The sequence below is a fragment of the Echiichthys vipera genome (genome assembly GCF_963691815.1).
Source record: "Echiichthys vipera genome assembly, chromosome: 5".
Lineage (NCBI taxonomy): Eukaryota > Metazoa > Chordata > Actinopteri > Perciformes > Trachinidae > Echiichthys > Echiichthys vipera.
The window spans coordinates 8,177,853-8,196,705 of NC_139830.1; the positions used below are offsets into that span (position 1 = coordinate 8,177,853).

At 40.9% G+C, this 18,853-nt stretch overlaps 2 protein-coding genes across 4 annotated transcripts in view; one reads left to right on the forward strand and one right to left on the reverse strand.

Annotated features, from left to right (window-relative positions):
- The first annotated feature begins 232 nt into the window (after nucleotides 1–232).
- Nucleotides 233–6,831, forward strand: LOC310947593 (uncharacterized protein). The gene is made up of 5 exons (XM_083914441.1): nucleotides 233–371; nucleotides 1,142–1,465; nucleotides 6,015–6,248; nucleotides 6,356–6,384; nucleotides 6,533–6,831. Exons 1-5 carry the CDS (start codon nucleotides 320–322, stop codon nucleotides 6,629–6,631), a joined length of 738 nt encoding a protein of 245 aa, XP_083770567.1. The 5' UTR covers nucleotides 233–319; the 3' UTR covers nucleotides 6,632–6,831.
- Nucleotides 6,832–7,232: 401 nt separating this feature from the next.
- The window catches only part of rap1gap2a (RAP1 GTPase activating protein 2a), a 46,974-nt gene continuing 35,353 nt past the window's right edge, over nucleotides 7,233–18,853 (reverse strand). For 2 of the 3 annotated variants that reach the window (XM_083913838.1, XM_083913839.1), the window contains 14 exons: nucleotides 18,382–18,465; nucleotides 18,144–18,244; nucleotides 17,480–17,609; nucleotides 17,042–17,197; nucleotides 16,669–16,740; nucleotides 15,052–15,138; nucleotides 14,767–14,907; nucleotides 13,480–13,629; nucleotides 13,086–13,198; nucleotides 12,854–12,952; nucleotides 12,574–12,694; nucleotides 10,841–10,943; nucleotides 10,651–10,724; nucleotides 7,233–9,717 (listed from right to left, as the gene is read on the reverse strand). In XM_083913838.1, the coding sequence (XP_083769964.1) occupies nucleotides 9,709–9,717; nucleotides 10,651–10,724; nucleotides 10,841–10,943; nucleotides 12,574–12,694; nucleotides 12,854–12,952; nucleotides 13,086–13,198; nucleotides 13,480–13,629; nucleotides 14,767–14,907; nucleotides 15,052–15,138; nucleotides 16,669–16,740; nucleotides 17,042–17,197; nucleotides 17,480–17,609; nucleotides 18,144–18,244; nucleotides 18,382–18,465 (1,440 nt within the window). In that variant the 3' untranslated portion in view covers nucleotides 7,233–9,708. Of the gene's footprint in view, nucleotides 9,718–10,650; nucleotides 10,725–10,840; nucleotides 10,944–12,573; nucleotides 12,695–12,853; nucleotides 12,953–13,085; nucleotides 13,199–13,479; nucleotides 13,630–14,137; nucleotides 14,275–14,766; nucleotides 14,908–15,051; nucleotides 15,139–16,668; nucleotides 16,741–17,041; nucleotides 17,198–17,479; nucleotides 17,610–18,143; nucleotides 18,245–18,381; nucleotides 18,466–18,853 lie in introns of those variants that run through there. The other variant, XM_083913840.1, reaches the window with a different exon arrangement.

Here is an 18,853-nt window from a genome sequence, read left to right on the forward strand (position 1 = left end):
GTGTGTGTGTGTGTGTGTGTGTCCGTGTGTGTGTGTGTGTGTGTGTAGGGGGGTTGATTATTGGTTCACTTCCTTCCTTTAACTCCATCTGGACAAAAGCAGCAGCAGCATAAAGGGAAGCCTGTCTAATTATTGAGAGTAAGAAAAGAAAGTGAGAGAAAGAGTGGGCCGATGGACTTCAAGCAACTGATAACAATTTGAACGAGCTGTTTTCCAACAAAGCCTGGCAGATTATACAGCCTTCCACACAAGTCATGACTTAATCTGTACAGAGGAAGAAAAATTGACTTGTCATGAACGTTGACCAACACTGTCAGATATGTGTTACCATCTCCTCAGTGCCATCAGCTATCTCTGCCTTCTTCATACTGGTAAGTAACATGATTTAGTTCTTGCAAATCTGAATCGTATACAGAGTCTTATAAACCATGGAACCATGTAAATGTTTTATAGCAATCTATATAAGAGATAAGGAGAAAATGCTTGCTGAATCACTATCTCCTTTTAAACCACTTCTTAAAACTCATTTTTATGGACTTGCCTTCTTGTGAAGTCATCTTTTTATTGTCTTTTATCATCTTTTTTATCTTTCTTTGCAAGCACCTGCAGCAAATAATAATTTCCTTTTTCCATTAATGATGCCCCTTCTTTCTATACAATGATGTGTAAATATGTCTATGTTGTACCCTATTATTTTTTGTTTTGTTTACACTATATATATACGTGTGTGTGTGTGTGTGTGTGTGTGTGTGTGTGTGTGTGTGTGTGTGTGTGTGTGTGTATTTTGATTTGCGCTGTCAAAGCACTTTGTATACTGCTGTTTTTAAAGGTGCTATACGAATAAAGTTATTATCTATGCTACTGTACGACTGCAGGGTGGTTCACGCAGTCGATTTAATTAAGAATATTTACTTGCAAACATATGATGGTACTATGCCAAGACCATATGTCTGGGTTAATTTATTATATCACATAGAATAACTGCTTAAATATCTTTATCGGCCAAATGTTCAGTCTCTTAATGGTCACTGTTGTGTACAACGGTACAAAACATTGTACATGTATATCAAAGCAGTAAAAATCCTATTTCTGTCTATGCTGTATCATGATAATGAGCTTACAGGAAACTTCCCTTTTTCAGGTCTGAGTGCTGGAGAATGCAGCCAGGTTGTTATGGCAAAACGAGAGACATTTTATGTACCAGCAGGGGGCAGTCTGTCTCTGTCCTGTGTGGTCCAGCACTGTGGAGGCGCCTGGAGAGGAAACTGGATGAGATATTCAACCTACAACAATTTAGGTGCGAGACACCGTCAGACCAATGTGACACTCTCAGCCAATCAAACTCAACTAATTTTGGATTTCCTGAGGGTAAACAAATCAGATGAAGGTTCCTATGGATGCCGTGTTACGTGGGCTGATGGGGCCATAGAGCAAGGCAATTTGAAATATGTGAACATCACTGCAGGTATGTAGAATCATATGTATTATTAGTATACATACACTTGATATTAAAATTAGAGAACACATTTTAAATACTTGATTTCCATAATTTGGTAGAATATCCACTGTGGCTATACCACTGCTGTACTAGCATGTTTTCTTTAGATAACCAAGGCATTTCAACAAAAACCTTTATTTTGTTTTAAAAGAAAAACAGTGAGCAAAATTAGAGAACAGTAACCATTGTGTCAGAAGAGAAGATTGAAACAATGTTTTCTTAGGGCTATTGTAACACACTGTAAACAATTGTCTTGTAAATTAACAGTAAAATACTGGCAGCAGGGTTGCCAGCATTCTACTGTTAATTTTACAGTTCACCTACTGTTATCTACTTTACAGTATGTTACTGTGATAAAAACTACATACTGAATTACAGTACAATCCTGTATCTCCTTGATTTGACAGTAAAATACTGGCAGCAGGGTTGCCAGCATTCTATTGTTTATTTTACAGTTCCCTTACTGTTATGTACTTCACGGTATGTTACTGTGATAAAACCACATACTGAATTACAGTACAATCCTTTATTTCCATGATTTTTACAGTAGACTAAAACAGTATAGTGCTGAATGAATTCACAGTATACAGTACTAGTGCAAGGTAGTTGCAATATTGTTTTTTTTTTTCATTAATTGCATTTAACCATAATCCCATATACAATACAATGCAGTCATTTTTGTAGATAGAGCATATTATTGTCTGAAAGCCACTTGCTATGAATTAAGCGCTGTCTTCACTGTAACCTCGTTCAGCAATTTTAATATACCGTATACTGAATGAGTTAGTTAATTATAATACAGCCATTTAACATGTGTAAAAGAAGAGACTTAGAAAATATCAATTATATAACCTTTATTTAAAAATGATCACCAACTGCAATACTTAACAGCTTAACAATTGAATAAAACAAATTCAGCTGTTTTAGTGTAACTGATTTGCTTAGTTTTGTAGGGAAGAGATACTATGTACAATGGAGCTTAATCAGCTTGTGGCGCTTAAGGCCCTGAATAGATACAAAATTATCTGCAATGGAACACTGATTTTCAGTTAAGTTATTTAAAGTGCTTGCATTGAAACTGTGAGTTGTGCTAAAACATAATAATGAAATATAGAATAAAAATAAATAATAAATAACAATAATAATAATCCCTGCTTGTTTACTGTAGCTGCACACACGCTTTTCTGCAGCGTTCAACGATATAAATATCTACGTTTTTTAAGTGCAATATAACATATTTAGTCAGTGGAACGAGAACACATACATAACTGTAAACAAAAAAAGGGTAAAAACAGTGACTGCGACGATGACTTACTCACCGACCTTTACAAAATTCCACTGGAAGTCCATCAGATTCTTCAGAAGTTTGGACACATGGGGTTTGACTGTGACGACTTCTTCTGGACAACTTTTCCTGTTTTCTTGGAGATAATCTTTCCCCGGCTGGACTTGGACTCTCTCTCTGGGTTGATCCCAATGAAGCGCCTAAAAAACACAGCAGTCTGAGATTAGAGGGATAGCAATAATGTCTGCTACTATATAAAGAGGACTGGGTGATATGGACAAAATCAAATCAAAATACCTTTGACCAAAGACAACCCGAAAAGAGTGCTCACTCACAATTTCATGTCAGAATGACTGCTTTGAAAAAGGACTGTTAGGTAACACAAGCCTTACCTTTGAATGAACTCAAGACTCATCTTGGTACTGCAGGTTGAAGATATAGTACAGGGAAAACAGAGCAGCAAGACCTGTCACAAAGGTGGGCTGGATGCCCTCACACAGGGCATGACCTTCAAAGCTGATCATCCAGCGTCCAATATTCACAGGCTCTGTTCCACCTGAAACGTGAAATAAGAGAAATACCAGTACTACATGGAAGAACATTCATGCTTTGTTGCGATACAGAGAACTCACTTATCAACTTAAAGCTCATCTGATATGAAATAGACAGTATGTCCATTTACTGAATACATACAGAGGAGGATTAGATGAGGAGTTGCCGGTAAGGTGAGGGTCTTCTCGACGTCATCAACTGTGGCAGACAACTGTAGGGCACAGACAATTTATTAGTAGTGAGAACAGTTTCGTAAGAACTACTGTTTCACTCTTTTTTCAACTTCTGGTCTTATTTTTACTGACCTTTTTATCTTTGTAATTTAACTTTTTTATATGTACAGTGTCCATGAGTCTGAGAAAGGATACTTTTAAATTGAAATAATTTGTATGACTAGTTTTATTTATATTATTATTTTTATTCATATTCAATAAATCAATAAAAAATTAAGAAAGAAGAGAGAGTTATGTCTGCAAGAAGGATGAGCACATCTCTGGTAGTCTGGTAGACTCTGACAGTAAATCCAACAGTGATAAGAAAAAAATGCCAATACACACACACACCAAAAAATGGTTAAGCTCCTGTTTAAGTGTGATTCTTGGCAATGCAATATGCACTGCGAACATTAAAAGAAAGAGCTAAGTAGTTCAAGCAGCCTCACTATGTCGTTAAGGTTGGCTAACTCCCTCTGTAGGCTAACATCAGCACATGAAATCAAACAGGTTGTATACAGCTTCTCATTGGTCTCACTGAACAAATAAGAATAATGAATAATGTAGATATCTGCCTGCCTGACAAAAAAAACTATAAAATAGCATGCTAAATGTCCCTGCTGTACCTGTCCAGTTACCGCATGGCAAGTTAAGATGACCATATACTGATTAATCACAGTTTAACTAAAATAAAATCATAGTATGATAGCAAGCAAACATCATCAAACAAATAAAATATAGGTTAACTTACCCTGTGATTTGCTCATGAAATGCAGGATTAAAATAAATGTTCCAAGAAAGGAAAGACCAGAGTTGGCTTGATGACTCCAACTGTTCCCATGTGTTGTAGCATGTCTCCTCTAGAAATACAGTAGTGTTCCGTATTTGCGCGGCCTCTCTGCTGTTGATTCTAACATCACTCCCAGAATGCAATGCTATTTACGGTTTATTACAGTATTTTATGGGAAACGGCAAGCTACCTACCAATATTGCCCAGAATGCATTGTTTTCAACAGTATAATACCTTTTTAATGGGAAACAGTATGTTACTGTCGCAATTTGGCTGTTTTCTTACAGCAATTTGTTACAGTGCAGGTATAGTTCTGGAACAAAATGCAGCACAGAGTCAGGCAGGTTCAGATGGTAATGAACTTTGTTCAGCCACGGGGGACAGGTGAAAGGAAAGTCAAAGCCAGGCAGGGCGTCGAAGAGCCGTTGCAGGGACTCCCATAACAGCTCAGGAGAGAGGCAGATGGAAACCAGGAGGGACTGGGCAAAGGTCGTGGTCTGGGACAGGAGGCTGAGGTGATAACCAGGAAGACGACGGGACAGGATGGTCAGGGGTAGGCAAGGTCGAATCCGTGTAGGCAGTCAGGAAATCACTGGAGAGTTTTTCATGACAGCTGAGGCCCTTGCTTTGAATGACTTCAGCACATCTGCGGCCACAGAACATTTCTCACACTGCTCTGGTTTGATCTTGGTCCATTCCTCTTGTATCTCTTCCACAGTTGGGTAACTGTAGTGGGTTTCTTAGCCATTGCCTTGTTGCCAAGGATTTTTCTGAGATTCTCAATGGGGTTTAGATCTGGACTCTGACACTTCCTCCTCCAAATTTAACTGACTTCTTTAGACACTTTGGGTTTAGTCGTTTAAATTCTGACGCTGGAAATTATGTTTCCCATAAGACCCGAATAAATTGAACTTTAGCCGTGTCATGTCACTTTTTGGGGATGTTTTCTGCAGCAGGATTTGGGCCACTTGTACAGCTACATAGCAGGGTGAATGCAAATGTTTATGTGAACCTCCTTCAGCAACATGTAATACCTCCACTGCAACTGTTTCCCAATCAGACAATGACAATGCCCCCTGTCACACTGCACAATGGGTTAAGCAGTTCCTTGAAGCTAAGAATATTGAAATAATGAAATGGCCAGCCCAGAGTCCTGATCTAAACCCAATAGAGAATCTCTGGAAAATCCTTGGCAACAAAGCAATGGCTAAGAAACCCACTACAGTTACCGAACTGTGGAAGAGACTGAAGAAGAATGGACTAGTGATGTCCTGTGGGCGCAGACGTGCTGAAGCATGCTCAAAGCAAGGGCCTCTACACTTCCTATTTATTTCTGAATCCTATAGCCAAAAGAAAACATTGTTTAAATCTTCTCTTCTGACACTGTGGTTACTGTTCGCTAATTTTGCTCACTTTTTTTTTTTTCACAAAATACATGTTTCTATTAAAGTGCTTTGGTTATTAAAAAACAAACAAAAAACATGCTAGTACAGCAGCCACTGCGGATATTCTATCAAATTCTGAACAATAAAAAAACCCCCAGTATTTCAGGTTAACTCAAGTATTATTACTTTGTTGTCTCATTTTGATCTCCAGTGAACGGTATATAACAGGGTACACCCATTTTTGGTTATTCAAACAGAAAAATCAAGTTGCATTATTCATGTCTTCCCCCAGCTGTCCCCTCTCAGAGGAGTGTATTGCACAGGGTTTTGATCTGTGCCGCTGCTTCTCTTTGTCTTCCCATCATTCTGGGATTGGCTCGTTGTCTGAGTTCAAAAGCCAAGCCTCAGCCGCTTCCCAGGACTCTGTCCACTCATGCAGCTGTATACAGAGACCAACCACACCCGACTCCACAACCTCCACCTCGACGCCCCGTACCCCAGAAACGTGGCACTTACTCTCACAAAGGTATCTCATATTCTTACTTTGTAGCCTGTAACACTGACAAAAAAAGTTACTGCATTGTCAGAACTACTCTATTAACTATATTTCAATTTTATTTTTTCATTTTGCAGCCACCCCCAAGTCCCAGCAGAAGACTGAGGTAGGTGAACTTCCCGTTGCAAGACAGGATGTCCTTGGCAGTGCCCTCAACATTGTGTTTCCCCTGGCTAACCTTGAATATGTCTGCAGTCCATACGTATGCCATTGTGTGTGCTTAAATAACAGTTTTGTCATTTATAATTTTGCAGGTGGTGTATGCAGACATTTCCCAGGATGTACTGAGACAACAGGGAGCCACCAGAGAGCCTGACCAGTCCACTGTGTACTCATCCCTCACATTTTCATGACTGCAAACGTACCGGTTGAAAAATGATGTGCGGAGGATCAACTGTATTATTTTTTGTGCGATTTTGCTTTATCCCTGATGCCTTCAAGAATCATTTCATTCTGACCAATATTTCACTATTACATCATCCTTGAGACTCTACTTGCATATTGTTGAAAATCATTAAAGCAGAGGACAAAATGAAATAGAAAATAATCACGTTGTTGTTTTCTCTCTCTCCGTCTATGAACTGTACCAATCACACTCTGATGTGAAAGTATACTGACTATGTGCAGGTGGCATGACAGACAGCAAGTGGAGCAGTTACATTTTGGAGCATGAATCAACCAGCTGCACCACCCTGAGGTGCTGCAGAGAGAAATGCCTTTTTGTGGCATCGTTTCACCGCTATCACTTTTATTGTTTTGAAATTTGACTGCGGACAAGCGAAACATTAATGAAGTCCGACCCATTCGGAGGTATAAATGTAAAACAAACTCCTCCTCATGTCCAATTTTTCTGATGTGATTGTACATAAAATATTAAAGTAGTAAAAAACCTTCTGTAATGTGCTGTTATATTGCAACAGTTGTGTGAGATTTGAGAAAAAGATACCACATAAATGACACAAAATACAACATTTTATTTTAGAATAAATTCTCAATGGCACGTTACATAACCAAATATACATATACATGTTTAGACATCTTTTAAATTAATCTATTTCCTTTTATCATTTACCTTATTAATTAGCGTACTCTGCAGTTACATTTTTACATGACATCAATGCAAAAGAAGTTATCATTTTAATAAATTAAGCATATTAACAGAGGAAAGGTTGCAGGGCATTTAGGCGATACCTGCTACAAACTAAATGACATCTGAAACTTCCACTTCTGCGTTATTTCTGCCCCTGTTTCCATTGCTCAATGTAATCACTGGCCTACTGTAAGGCTGTATTCACACCAAATCAGGCATTGATGCGATTAGCGCAGAGTTGAAAAATTGGCCCTTTTTTGCCTCCATTGTGTTCCCCACTCCATTGTTTTTTGTCAGTTTTGTCACGTCACTGGCCCTGCAAGGTGAACGGGTTGCGTTTCTCCAAAAGCCTTAACTCACTACCCACATTGAAACAAAAGGGAGGACTGGCGTTTTCACTGCAATGTCAGATTTGGTGTGAATGCAGCCTAACTGAGCACAGTGTGTATTAGTCAATGCTGTACCTTAAGTGCTTATCAAGGAACTTACTGTAACAGCTTCCTTGCAAGTTAAAAAGTCACCTAAATTACAAAGTAGGGTTTTTGTAATTTGTGTGAACTGACCCTTTAAACCCTCTGGAATTTGAGCTTCACGTGACAGAACTTCACACACTCCGTCATGCCATCCAGGAATGGTTCTCTCCACAGTAGGAGTACATAGACATTCTTCCAAAGACCTGTTTGTTGTTTGGTCACATAGGAAACACATTTGTGTGTCTTTAAGCATTTTCTTGATTGGCACACTCCCACTTTGCCCTGCTAACTCTAGTTGGTGCAGCTTCCAAGCTAATGTTGGCATAATTGAGGACTAGAGTAGACCTATTGTCATGTTGTGCTTGTAAGCAACTGGCCTTGCTATTTACTTCTAAGAGACTTTGTAATAAGAACTAACAAAGCGTCAAATAAAAAATAAAAAAGAAGCTTTGAGTTCACATTCAAAGTGTTTTTTTGTTTTTTTTTGCTGAAGTGTGGTTCGATAGGTTCATTTAACCTGAAGCATCTTTTTCAAGTCATATTCATCAGCTCACATGCTGGGGAACTTTAAACCGGGAGACTTTCCTGTTCAAAAGTTCCACCAAACATAGACACAAATACACCGAGCTAGCAAGCTTCAATGGGAGGTATCAGAAGGTGAAATGTTTTCAAGTGCAACATCTCTTTCAGCAAATGTGGGTGTTGATCGGCTACCCACGACTGTGCTGCAACCGGATCCAGGAATCCAGGAGATTCTTGTCCTCTCACATAGTGAGAGAGACAGATAGAGAGAGAGAGAGAGAGAGAGAGAGAGGGAGAGAGGGAGAGAGAGAGAGAGACAGACAGACAGAGAGAGAGAGAGAGAGAGAGAGAGAGAGAGAGAAAGAGAGCATCGGCGGTGGAAAGGGCTTTTGATAGATTGTAAGGCGCAGCTTTGGCTAAAATAAGCTTATGGCAAAATGTGTTGGCAGTGTTTCCCACTGGGCCCCATATGAGTAATTCCCCACTAACCAAGCACTTGAGTTCAGGGATTTGCAGTTACCCTGCTGCCATTGGTATCAACTGAGTTTCAGCAATGTTGTGTTTATAGTGCAGTAAACACAATGCAGCAGCTAGCAAGTTTACAAGAGCATCTTGAAAATCAAAGGTGTTCCCTAGAAAGCTCAGATCCTACGGTGAACAGTTGGGCCTCCCACCTCCAAAATGGTGCTACTGCAAATCTACATTATGTTTCTGTACATGTGTGTATTTGTCTGGTTGTCGGCGTACTTTTATTAGGCCAAAGAGGAAATGTTGCCAGACGTACCATTCAAGGGCAAAAGCAAAAAGGGAACATCCTGATGTCTAAAGACGTCATTTCCACTGAGCACTCAGCAGTCGACTAGATAAAGAGAAACAGTTTGGCCTTACGGTAGTCTCCTGTTACCATTATTCTAGATCACTGTGTCTCTCTATTCAACTAGATGCTTGAGAAAAAGCTGAGGCAGAGTCTGGCTCGGCCTGCACTCACAGTATTACAGCCATGCTAGCACTTTCATGTGATGTGAACAATTAACAACTGAGACACAACAACTTGTAACATCGGCAAACTATTGACTTATTTCTGTAGCCTAAGGTTGGATTAAAAAGAAAGCCAGCATGTCATCTGCTTCTCCTCACTATACACTCACAGTATTCTCAGTTAGTTTATAGTTTATGGGGACTCTGGTGCAGTTGGTAACCTTGTGAGTTTATCCTTGGCGTAGGGAAGTGGTTCTACAGAGACGTTGTGGTTGGTGTTGCGATTTTCTTCTTTTTTTTTTTAGCAGCTCCGTCAGCCCGCACTGTCCTTCTGTTGTGCAAGTCTGATGTTTCCATTTCCACAAAGCTACTCGGACTGAGAGAAAGGAAAGTGAAGAGACAGGCCAGTTAGAGGTTAGAGTGTGACAGCGTGCATCTTTCAAGCTGGGCCTATTATGCAACACCAGCTCGCCTGTTTCAATGGCATTACAGTGATCCAGAGATAATGAGATGTCTGTTAGACGGACAGTGAGTGTTTCAAAGAAACGCTGCTGGAACCTTTTTTCCATTGCTTTTAGCCTGTTGCATTAAATTATGTTAGTTTAGTTTAGTTAGTTTCAGAGCGTTGTACATTTGCGATGTATTCCTTTTTTACTGTCAGCACTTTGTAACAAGAAGCTGTGGGGTTACATTTGTGCCAACATTATCTCACGTGTGCACCATCTATGTCAGTTGCTCACCTGACAAACCTTTGTCTAATTCAACTTTAAACTGTACAGTACTTCTGTCGCCTCGTTGCACCCCCTGTCATTCGACTGTTTTATTGTGCATGTCCACCTGATGTGTCGTTTGACTGTGCCCTTTTGCAAGTGTACATATGTAGGAAATCCAAAATTGATTTTAGCAATGTCTTATTCAGCTTGCCTTATCGGTTGTTGAATTGGATACAAAGTGTGATTAGATTGATTTGGAAGTAAGCTGGTCAGCCACAAGGAGAGCACATTGGCATTCATAACCAAAGCCAAACAACACATCAGGACAACATGCAAAATGACAGGGGGGTGTATCGAGATGACAGAAGTATTCTGCAGTTTAAAGTTTAATTGACAGACAAATGTTTTTGTCAAGTGAGCAACTGACGTAGCCAGTTAGATAACAAAATAGTTTTCGTAACTGAATGACAGTTCAAAGTGTATTAGGCATAGATGAATACAGTGCATGTAACATAATTTTGTCACAAATGGATCCCCATGCTTTACAAGTAATTAAAATGAAAATATGTTGACCAGGCAGGCATTACAAGACTTACAGTTGTGGAGGAGTGGCTCATTTTGTCAAAGCGGAACTTCAAGTTGGACCTCGGTGACGTCTTGCTTTTCACATCTACAGAATTTGGAAGAAGGAAACGGAAAAGGAAAGGAAATAAATAAATCTGTTAAAATGTTGACAGTAGGATGTGAATACTCTCTGGGTGGCTGTGTGTAAAATCACAAGTGTACCTGTTGGACTGCGGCACATGATGACAGGGGTACCTGATCCCTGGCCGTCGACACTGAGGGAAGGACTAAAGGCAGAAGAGGACACTATAGAGGGATGGCTGGCCTGCAGGACAGAGAGAAAAAAGACATTGAAAGACACTCAAGAGGCTTGGTGCATCCGGGAAGTAATATTTTCCTAAAGTTGACTTCACCTTCCTGTCAGCAACGTTAGAGGCACTGAGTGTTCTGCAGGAAGTACAACTGGAAAGGAAGCTTTGCAGGGAGGAGCCATTCAAACTTGGTTTTCGCTTTTATTTTTATAATATACAGTGTCCCCAAAGCAATTTCAGTCAAAAGCAACTGGACTGGTTATTTGTCTAGGAAGACGTTTCACCTCTCATCCAAGAGGCTTCATCAGTTCATGTACGCATCTGACCAGGCTGGGACTGGTCCAACTAACTGGTGTGAGATCCAGGTATTTAACCTCTCACAAGGCCGATGATGTCACTGACACCCTTTGTGCTCCAAGTGCCATCGCCCGTCGTTAGAGTGGCAGTCGTTGGTGGGCAGTTGGTTTCGACTTTGTTGGGGTCACAGGAGGCCATGTGTGAACAGTTGTTCTTTGAGGTTAGATTGTTGAATCTCCTGGGAAGGGATGAAAGGGCTGCATCTCACCCCAGTTAGTTGGACCAGTCCCAGCCTTATCAGATGCGTACATGAACTGATGAAGCCTCTTGGATGAGAGATGAAAAGTCTTCCTAGACAAATAACCAAGTCCAGTTGCTTTTGACTGAAATTGCTTTGAGGATAATGATGACCTGGGTGAATGAGAAAATTCACAGGCTCATAATATACAGTGGGTTAAACTTTTTAGGCTGGCAGAAATCGTTACAATGCATTTAAGGTACAACTAGCAGCCTGTTAGCTTAGCTTGGCATTAAGACTTGAAACAGAGGGAAACAGCTAGCCCGACTGTACAAAGCTTTTTTCTACACTTTTTTTGTGGGGATTTAACAAACAAGATATAACAAGTCAATTAGTGAGCTTTAGAGGTGCTCCCCCTGTTTTCAGTCTTTGCGCTAAGCTAAACGGCTGCTTTATACACAGCCGCTGGATCTCAAACTCTCATTTTGCAGCTAAACAGTACACTTAAATATGTTTCTGAAAGCATTTAAGGCAAGAAAAAGGCAACTGAACAAGGCTGCCTAGTTTGTCAGTTTGATTTCAGTTCATAAGCAGGAATGACAGTTTGAGCAAATATGAGAAAAAATTATTTTTTATTTAAAAAAAAATACCCACAGAACCTTTAAGGCAAAGAAAATAAATGATTCATCTGAATTTCCCTTGTGATGATCTCAGGTGTACTTGACTGACTTTATAGACTATTCACTATTTTCTCTGGTCCTCAATAATGACAATTTTAACAGCACTGTGCATATGTACTGATTCCCATCCAGGTAAATGGTGCAAGTACGGATAATTTGACAGCATTTCTAACAGAGAATAAAACAACTCTGTCAAGCAGTGTCATCTGATAAATGTGAGGAGCTGTAATCATCATAATTAATATGGTGACTTTCAACATTCTCTAGTTCTTGGTAATTACAGACCATTTCACCGATGAAAACTTTGACGCTACCACACTCCATTAAGAAAGTATTTCCAATCTTTAAATCTAAATATTCAATTTCCTCTCTTTGCTCTTGTAAAGGCGACCTCATCGTGTTCAAACAAACTGTGAGCGCTGCACTCACTGTGTCCAGTTCTTCCAGAGCTTCTGTCTCTCCCGTGGTGCTGCTGAAGCTGCTGGTGCTGGATGAAGAACGAGAGATGTTGGGTCTGCCGCTGCCGCAGTCTTTCAGCTTGATGAACGGCCTGTTAAGGAAAACAGAGGGGAACCGTAGAGAAGCTGAACATGAGGGAAAATCCGACCACTGACAAAAGACCAAATGTTCCCAGATTGCCTTTAGCCATCTCCCCCTCCAGACATTAAAGGGGTGTGAGATGATTTCCAGGAACTTGCATTTGTCTTACCTTTCTTTGTTGGGGCAGATCTCAGGCGAGCTGGGATTGGATGATGTCTCTGACCTTACTTCTTGGGACAGCGGGCAGATATCTGCAAGCTTTTGGTCGCTGCAGACAAAAGAAAAACGCATTAATGACAACACTGATGTGACAACTTCCTGGACTCCTGTTACCGGTACAAATGCAACACCGACCATGTTGGTGCGTGTGTTGTACCGTAATCATGCCACTGAACACAGACCTGCGTGTGTGTTTGTCCATTGGGGATTCTGTGCTGGAGTGGAGACGAGGGAAGAGGCCTGAGCGCCGTTTTACTGGACTCTTCAGAGGAGACTTGGCCGACAGCACAGGAGGCTGAAGATCACAAATCATAGAATTAGGTTTCTCCTTTTTTTTAAAGAAATGGAGCAAAATCTAAATAACTCATTTAGATTTTAAAGTGCCCTTTAAAAAAATGTTATAATTCACTGGTTGACATAGCAGTGCTGTCTCTTAAATGAGCTAAAATGACAACACAAGTGTTTTTCTGACATTATAGTAGTTTAAGTTAAAAACACTTCTACATGGCAGTAGTTGTCCTTGTATCCGTCCCACTGTCCCTTCTGTCTCCCTCTTTTTTATACCCTCCTACTCACAGTGAAGGTGCTCTTTGTGCATTCGCTGGTGCTCTGTGGCAGCCCTCCTCCACTCACGCTGGCAGGGACCCCACCACCTACCCCGGGACTCCTGTGACGGTGAGACCCCACCATGGTCTCCATGGAATGGCTCCTAACGCGCATGGCTCTCTGGAGTAGGGATAGGAAATGCAGAGTGAGTGGATGAGGGAGAGGAGGAGATGAGGAGCACAGAGGAGAGGTGAAGCAGCAGATGGGTAAAGATAAAGGTAAGTGACAGGGAAAGTGTACGTGGAAGGACAGAGGAGAATGGGTGTGGAAAGTAAAATGAAGGTAGAGTAAAAAATAGGTTTAAAATGAAGGTGTATGAATTAATATTTATTCATAATATTTATTGCAAAACAACCACCAGGGGGCGCAGTTCTCCAATAATGGAGCCAAACAAGGTGGAGTGGATGACCGACCATGTTTTTGCAATCATCCTTTTTATTGTAATGACTTGATATTCATTTAGTTGATTGGTAATTGTTTCATAATAAATTACAGCCAGTGGAGTTGAAGCAGAAAAACACAGTTATATAACATTGTGTGTATTTTTAATTCTGCTATCTGCTGCAAATACAACATAATTCGCTCATTTTCTTTGAAAGCATAAACACAAACAACATCATATAAAAATAGTGTTTATTATGTGGCAATCTTCTGTTAAATTTACAGTAATGCAGACAGGTAATACACAGTGACTGCCAGGACAGCAATGACAACAGCGCCCCCTGGGACTGACTGCAGAAAGTGCAAAGTAGCTGTCCATAGTGCCTGTGAAGAGTGAGAGAGCCAAACTGTCACATCAGTCACACACACACATACACGCAAATGTAAGGAGACATTTTAGTGGTTCTATTAACATCAATTAGCTATATGGGGACAAAAGAGTGTGACGAGACGATGATTGAGACAAATGGAAGAGAAGAATCACAGCGGTGTGTTTACATTCATTTTCAAACTCACCCATGAATGCACACGCCTTCACACACACACACACACACACACACACACACACACACACACACACACATACTCTCAGCCTTCACGATCAAAATGTTCAAACAGAGTAAAAAATCAGCAGCAACAAAGCTACTGACGGTTTAGCCCCTTAAGTCATCTTGCAGACCTGTGACATTTAGCTGACCTAGAGCAAGAAAACCGTACAATCTCGAGCTGTAATGACGGTGATTAAATAAATGTCACAGAGCTGAGAGAAAAATTACATGGTGCAGCGTATATATTTCTGTCCAGGTTTATGTTCACCTTGAAGGACTCTAGCAGACCTCCGTGTCCCCCGTTCTCCAGCTTATCCTCCTCTCCAGCCTGGCCCAGACCCAGCGTGGCCTGGCTCTGTCTGTGCAGCTCGTCATGGAGGTTGTCCAGCAGTGCAGCTCGCGTTCGCCCCTGGAATCAATTGAACACACACAAACACACACACACACACACAACTCATGTAGGAAAACATCGAGATGGTGATTATGGATGGAGCTGAGCAGCGATTGAAGACATGCTGTGGTGTTTGAGTGTGGTTGTGCGGACGTGTGTCACCTCCAGTTTAGCAAATTTGTCGGATTTGTAGCAGGCGTTTTCAGCATTGATCAGTTTTGTCAGCAGAAAGTCTCGAAACTCAGGACTCTGGAGGGAGAGAGAGAGAGAGAGGGAGAGAGAGATGAAGGTACAGTAGAGATTCCCCTATGTCAGTTGGTTCTGAGGCTAACTGCCCCCTCTCAGACGCAGTCTGAACAGCCTCACATCATAAGAACACTGCTCTCCAAACACCAGTCAGAGAAAAGCAAATGATCACATGATGTCAAGAAACCTATCTGGCCCATTGGGAAGAAACAACTCAAAGCCAAAGTAGATTGGAATGTTATCTTGCCCTTCAAAGAGATTATGAATAGCAGAATAGCAGAGCCAGATCCTGACCAAGTACAGGCTCAGTGACCACAGACTGGAAGACGCAAAAAAAGATGGCAACCCAAAGAAAACAGAACACGTGGACACTGTTCGACAGGTGAGGTTGAGACAGAGATGCACTTTCTCCTACAATGTATAAAATGGAATCACATAAGACATTTTAATTTTAAGAAGCTCAGCTCTGAGATCCCAGAGTTCAAAGCTAAATTATCTCGTAAAACTAAAAATACTCCTCGTAGAAGGAGACGGAGTACATTTGGCTGCCTAGTATATATTAACATGCCACAACCTGAGAGACAGTGAGTGATCGAAACACACACACACACACACACACACACACACACACACACACACACACACACACACACACACACACACACACACACACACACACACACACACACACACACACACACACACACACACACACACACACACACAGTGTGAGTGATAATGTATATAAGGTATAACGTGTCTGAATATTTGGACTTATTGTATTGTATTTTGATGCTTTGCCTTTGCAATAATGTTTTTAACAAGTGCGAGCACACACACACACACACACACACACACACACACACACACAAAAACACAGACACACACACACATTTTTATGCTTTGGCAACATAGTCTTTTGTGACATTCATGCCATTAAAGCTAAATTGAATTGAAAAAAATTAATTGAAACTGAGAGACAGATTATGATGATGATGATGAGATATGTTTTGTTAGTGTTAAAATATTAACATGTTATGCTTTGCCAATATTATTTATATAACATGCATGCCAATAAAGCCAAATTGAAATGAAAATCGAAAAAATTGAAATCAGAGAGAGAGAGAAAGTTACACTATTGTGTCCGATAATACAATTCAACCTTACTGATATAAATCCTCATCTGCTTCAAACCCTCTCTTTCTCCCAACATGCTGCAAATCATGTCATGGAATAAGCACTCAGCGACGCGACAAGTAAGGAGTATTTTATAGTTGTAGCAGGTTGAGGTTGAATTAGTATTAACTACTTTATATACAATTAGCTGGTTTAAGTTCTCCAAAGGGGCACAAGATAAATGTTAGGAGCCGTGAGAGGATTAAAGGGGCAGGAAAATAAATCAATATCTGTATGAAAGTTATGAATCATACATTAACATTTAGATATTTCTTTTTCTTGAATTTGTCAGATCAAGGTGTTAAGACTCAAGTCTATAATATATTTCCCTGTGATGATCGCAGCTCTATCTCTCACCTTTTTAAAGACAGCTGGGTTTGGGAGAGGGGGTCCAAAAGGAGGCACATCCTCCCTGGCTGTGACAGACACCTGTTGACATAACAACAGATAATAGTAACACGTTATTAGCATGTATTTCAGGCGGGATCGGCTTGCGAGCTGGGGGGATGAAACATCATCCGAGGAAAACTTGAGAAGACCTTGTCATCGCTAGGGATGACTGATGCATTGTGTACTTTGTTGGGTTTATGCCGTTATTTACGTCAGCACAATTTCTGCCCAGTAGCCAGCTGACAAGGACCTCTGCCAGTTTCAAACACTGATTTACAGTTATTACAGTGTACCCTAGAGTAGGAGTAGTGTCATTTCACTACACAGGACTCGTTTGTACCTTGTATGTTGTGTGCTCTGTACAGGGGTTCTCAACCTGCACCAGCACGTAAGCATGCAGGAAATTGGAGGCGATCATGTCTGGAACAAATGGCGTGGGCCCTTCCTGGAAGACTGTGGCGACAATGTCATTTCCTATGTGCCTTTTCCTCTGGAGCTAAATTGGCAAGGGGGAAAATTCACAAGATTATAAAACGGCTTGGTTTTTTGAAGGGGGTTTAATTGGCTTCACATCAAATCACTTGCAAACATTTGATTTAACATTAAGCCACAGCATACGTAATGCCACGTTAACAATGAAAGCAGCATAACGCATCGACAATAACCACATCTGACCTGTTTAATATTGATATTTTTAAGCCAAATGATTCCTACTTTGAAGCTGTATCCATTGTGCCCTCAGTGTAACAATGATAAAGCCAATATCAAAGTCCCTTACCTGCTGGACATCTCCCTCAGTGAAGGGAAGCTTGGTTGACACGTGGAGCATAATCTCTCTTCGTCTGAAGACAGTGTAGACAGATTCAGTCCCCGTCTGTCCGTGGGATACATCCAGCCCACCGCGGAACCTGTCACATTATCAAAGCACACGTGTCACATTCTCTGTGTGGTCTTCGACAGCCTCTAGTATTAAGATATTTTACATATTTTAAATGTCAGTTTCATTACATTTTGTGCTAAACTAGCTCCAAGGCCACCTAAAGGTGTTGCAGTAACATGTCAGCTACAATTTAAAACCTCCCTAACAAGTGGAACACAATAGAACAAAAAAACCTGTGAGACAATGAACACAGTAAACAAAGCTCTTATTACCTGTCCATGTGACACTTTCTTTTCTCGGATCTGTTTCACTAAGCAGTTTATCCCGGTTGCACGCTGAGGCCCAAACAGCAGGACAAATTGCTCCAAGGTTACAGTAATTAAACCCGCCCTATTCTGCTCTGATACAATGCACTTTAATGCTTTCCTTCTATTGATCCTGGGAGAACCTTTTCTCTGTTCTCTATTTTTTATGTTATTATATCTTGCCTGCTTTTTCCTAGTTTTAATGCACTTTATTCTGTTTTTTTCTCTCATTACAGTGATTCAATTCCTATCCTTACCCTTTAAAGTCCTGAAGTTCAATATTTTCGCCCAGGATACTGAGAAACTCCTTGAAAGCAGGCGTCTCCTCATTGTTCCCAAATAACTCTTCCTCTGATGTCTGAGGGGAGGACACATAGTTATGATATGGAGGACAGAAAACAGGGCGGAGGATACAAGACATAAACAGTGTATAAGATCGGAGTGTCTATGTGAGTTCAACTGGAGTACGTTGACAAGATCGTTACGACCGCTCACCTGTCCAAACTTCTGGTAGATGACTCCAAATTTAAAGGTGTTGTTCACCTCATGTTCATCATAAGCCACTATCAACTGGGATCCCTGCACATACACAAAAACAACAATTTCTTACTCCCCATAGCCGTGGTAGATGGGAAAACATGTTTTCTTGTTCAACATGTCTCCAGGGCAGGTTTATTGGGCCTCGAGTTACGTAAGGCCAACATGCGACAAACCATCACGGGCCTAGTGGAGGCAGTGAACCCGTCATTCCCTCTTGCTCACTGAGACACAGATGGTTTTGTTTCCTTTCCTGAGGCACAAGCTGAAAGCGTGCTCCATCACACTCCTCCTCTGGGCTCACAGGAGGAGAAACAGACCCATCGTGTCCATTTTAGGAAGCCATTGCCGTCTAGTATCATCAATCATTCTTTTGAATAATGTACTTACTGAACAGGGCAGATGTTAGAGAGGTAGGGGGCTTATGAGG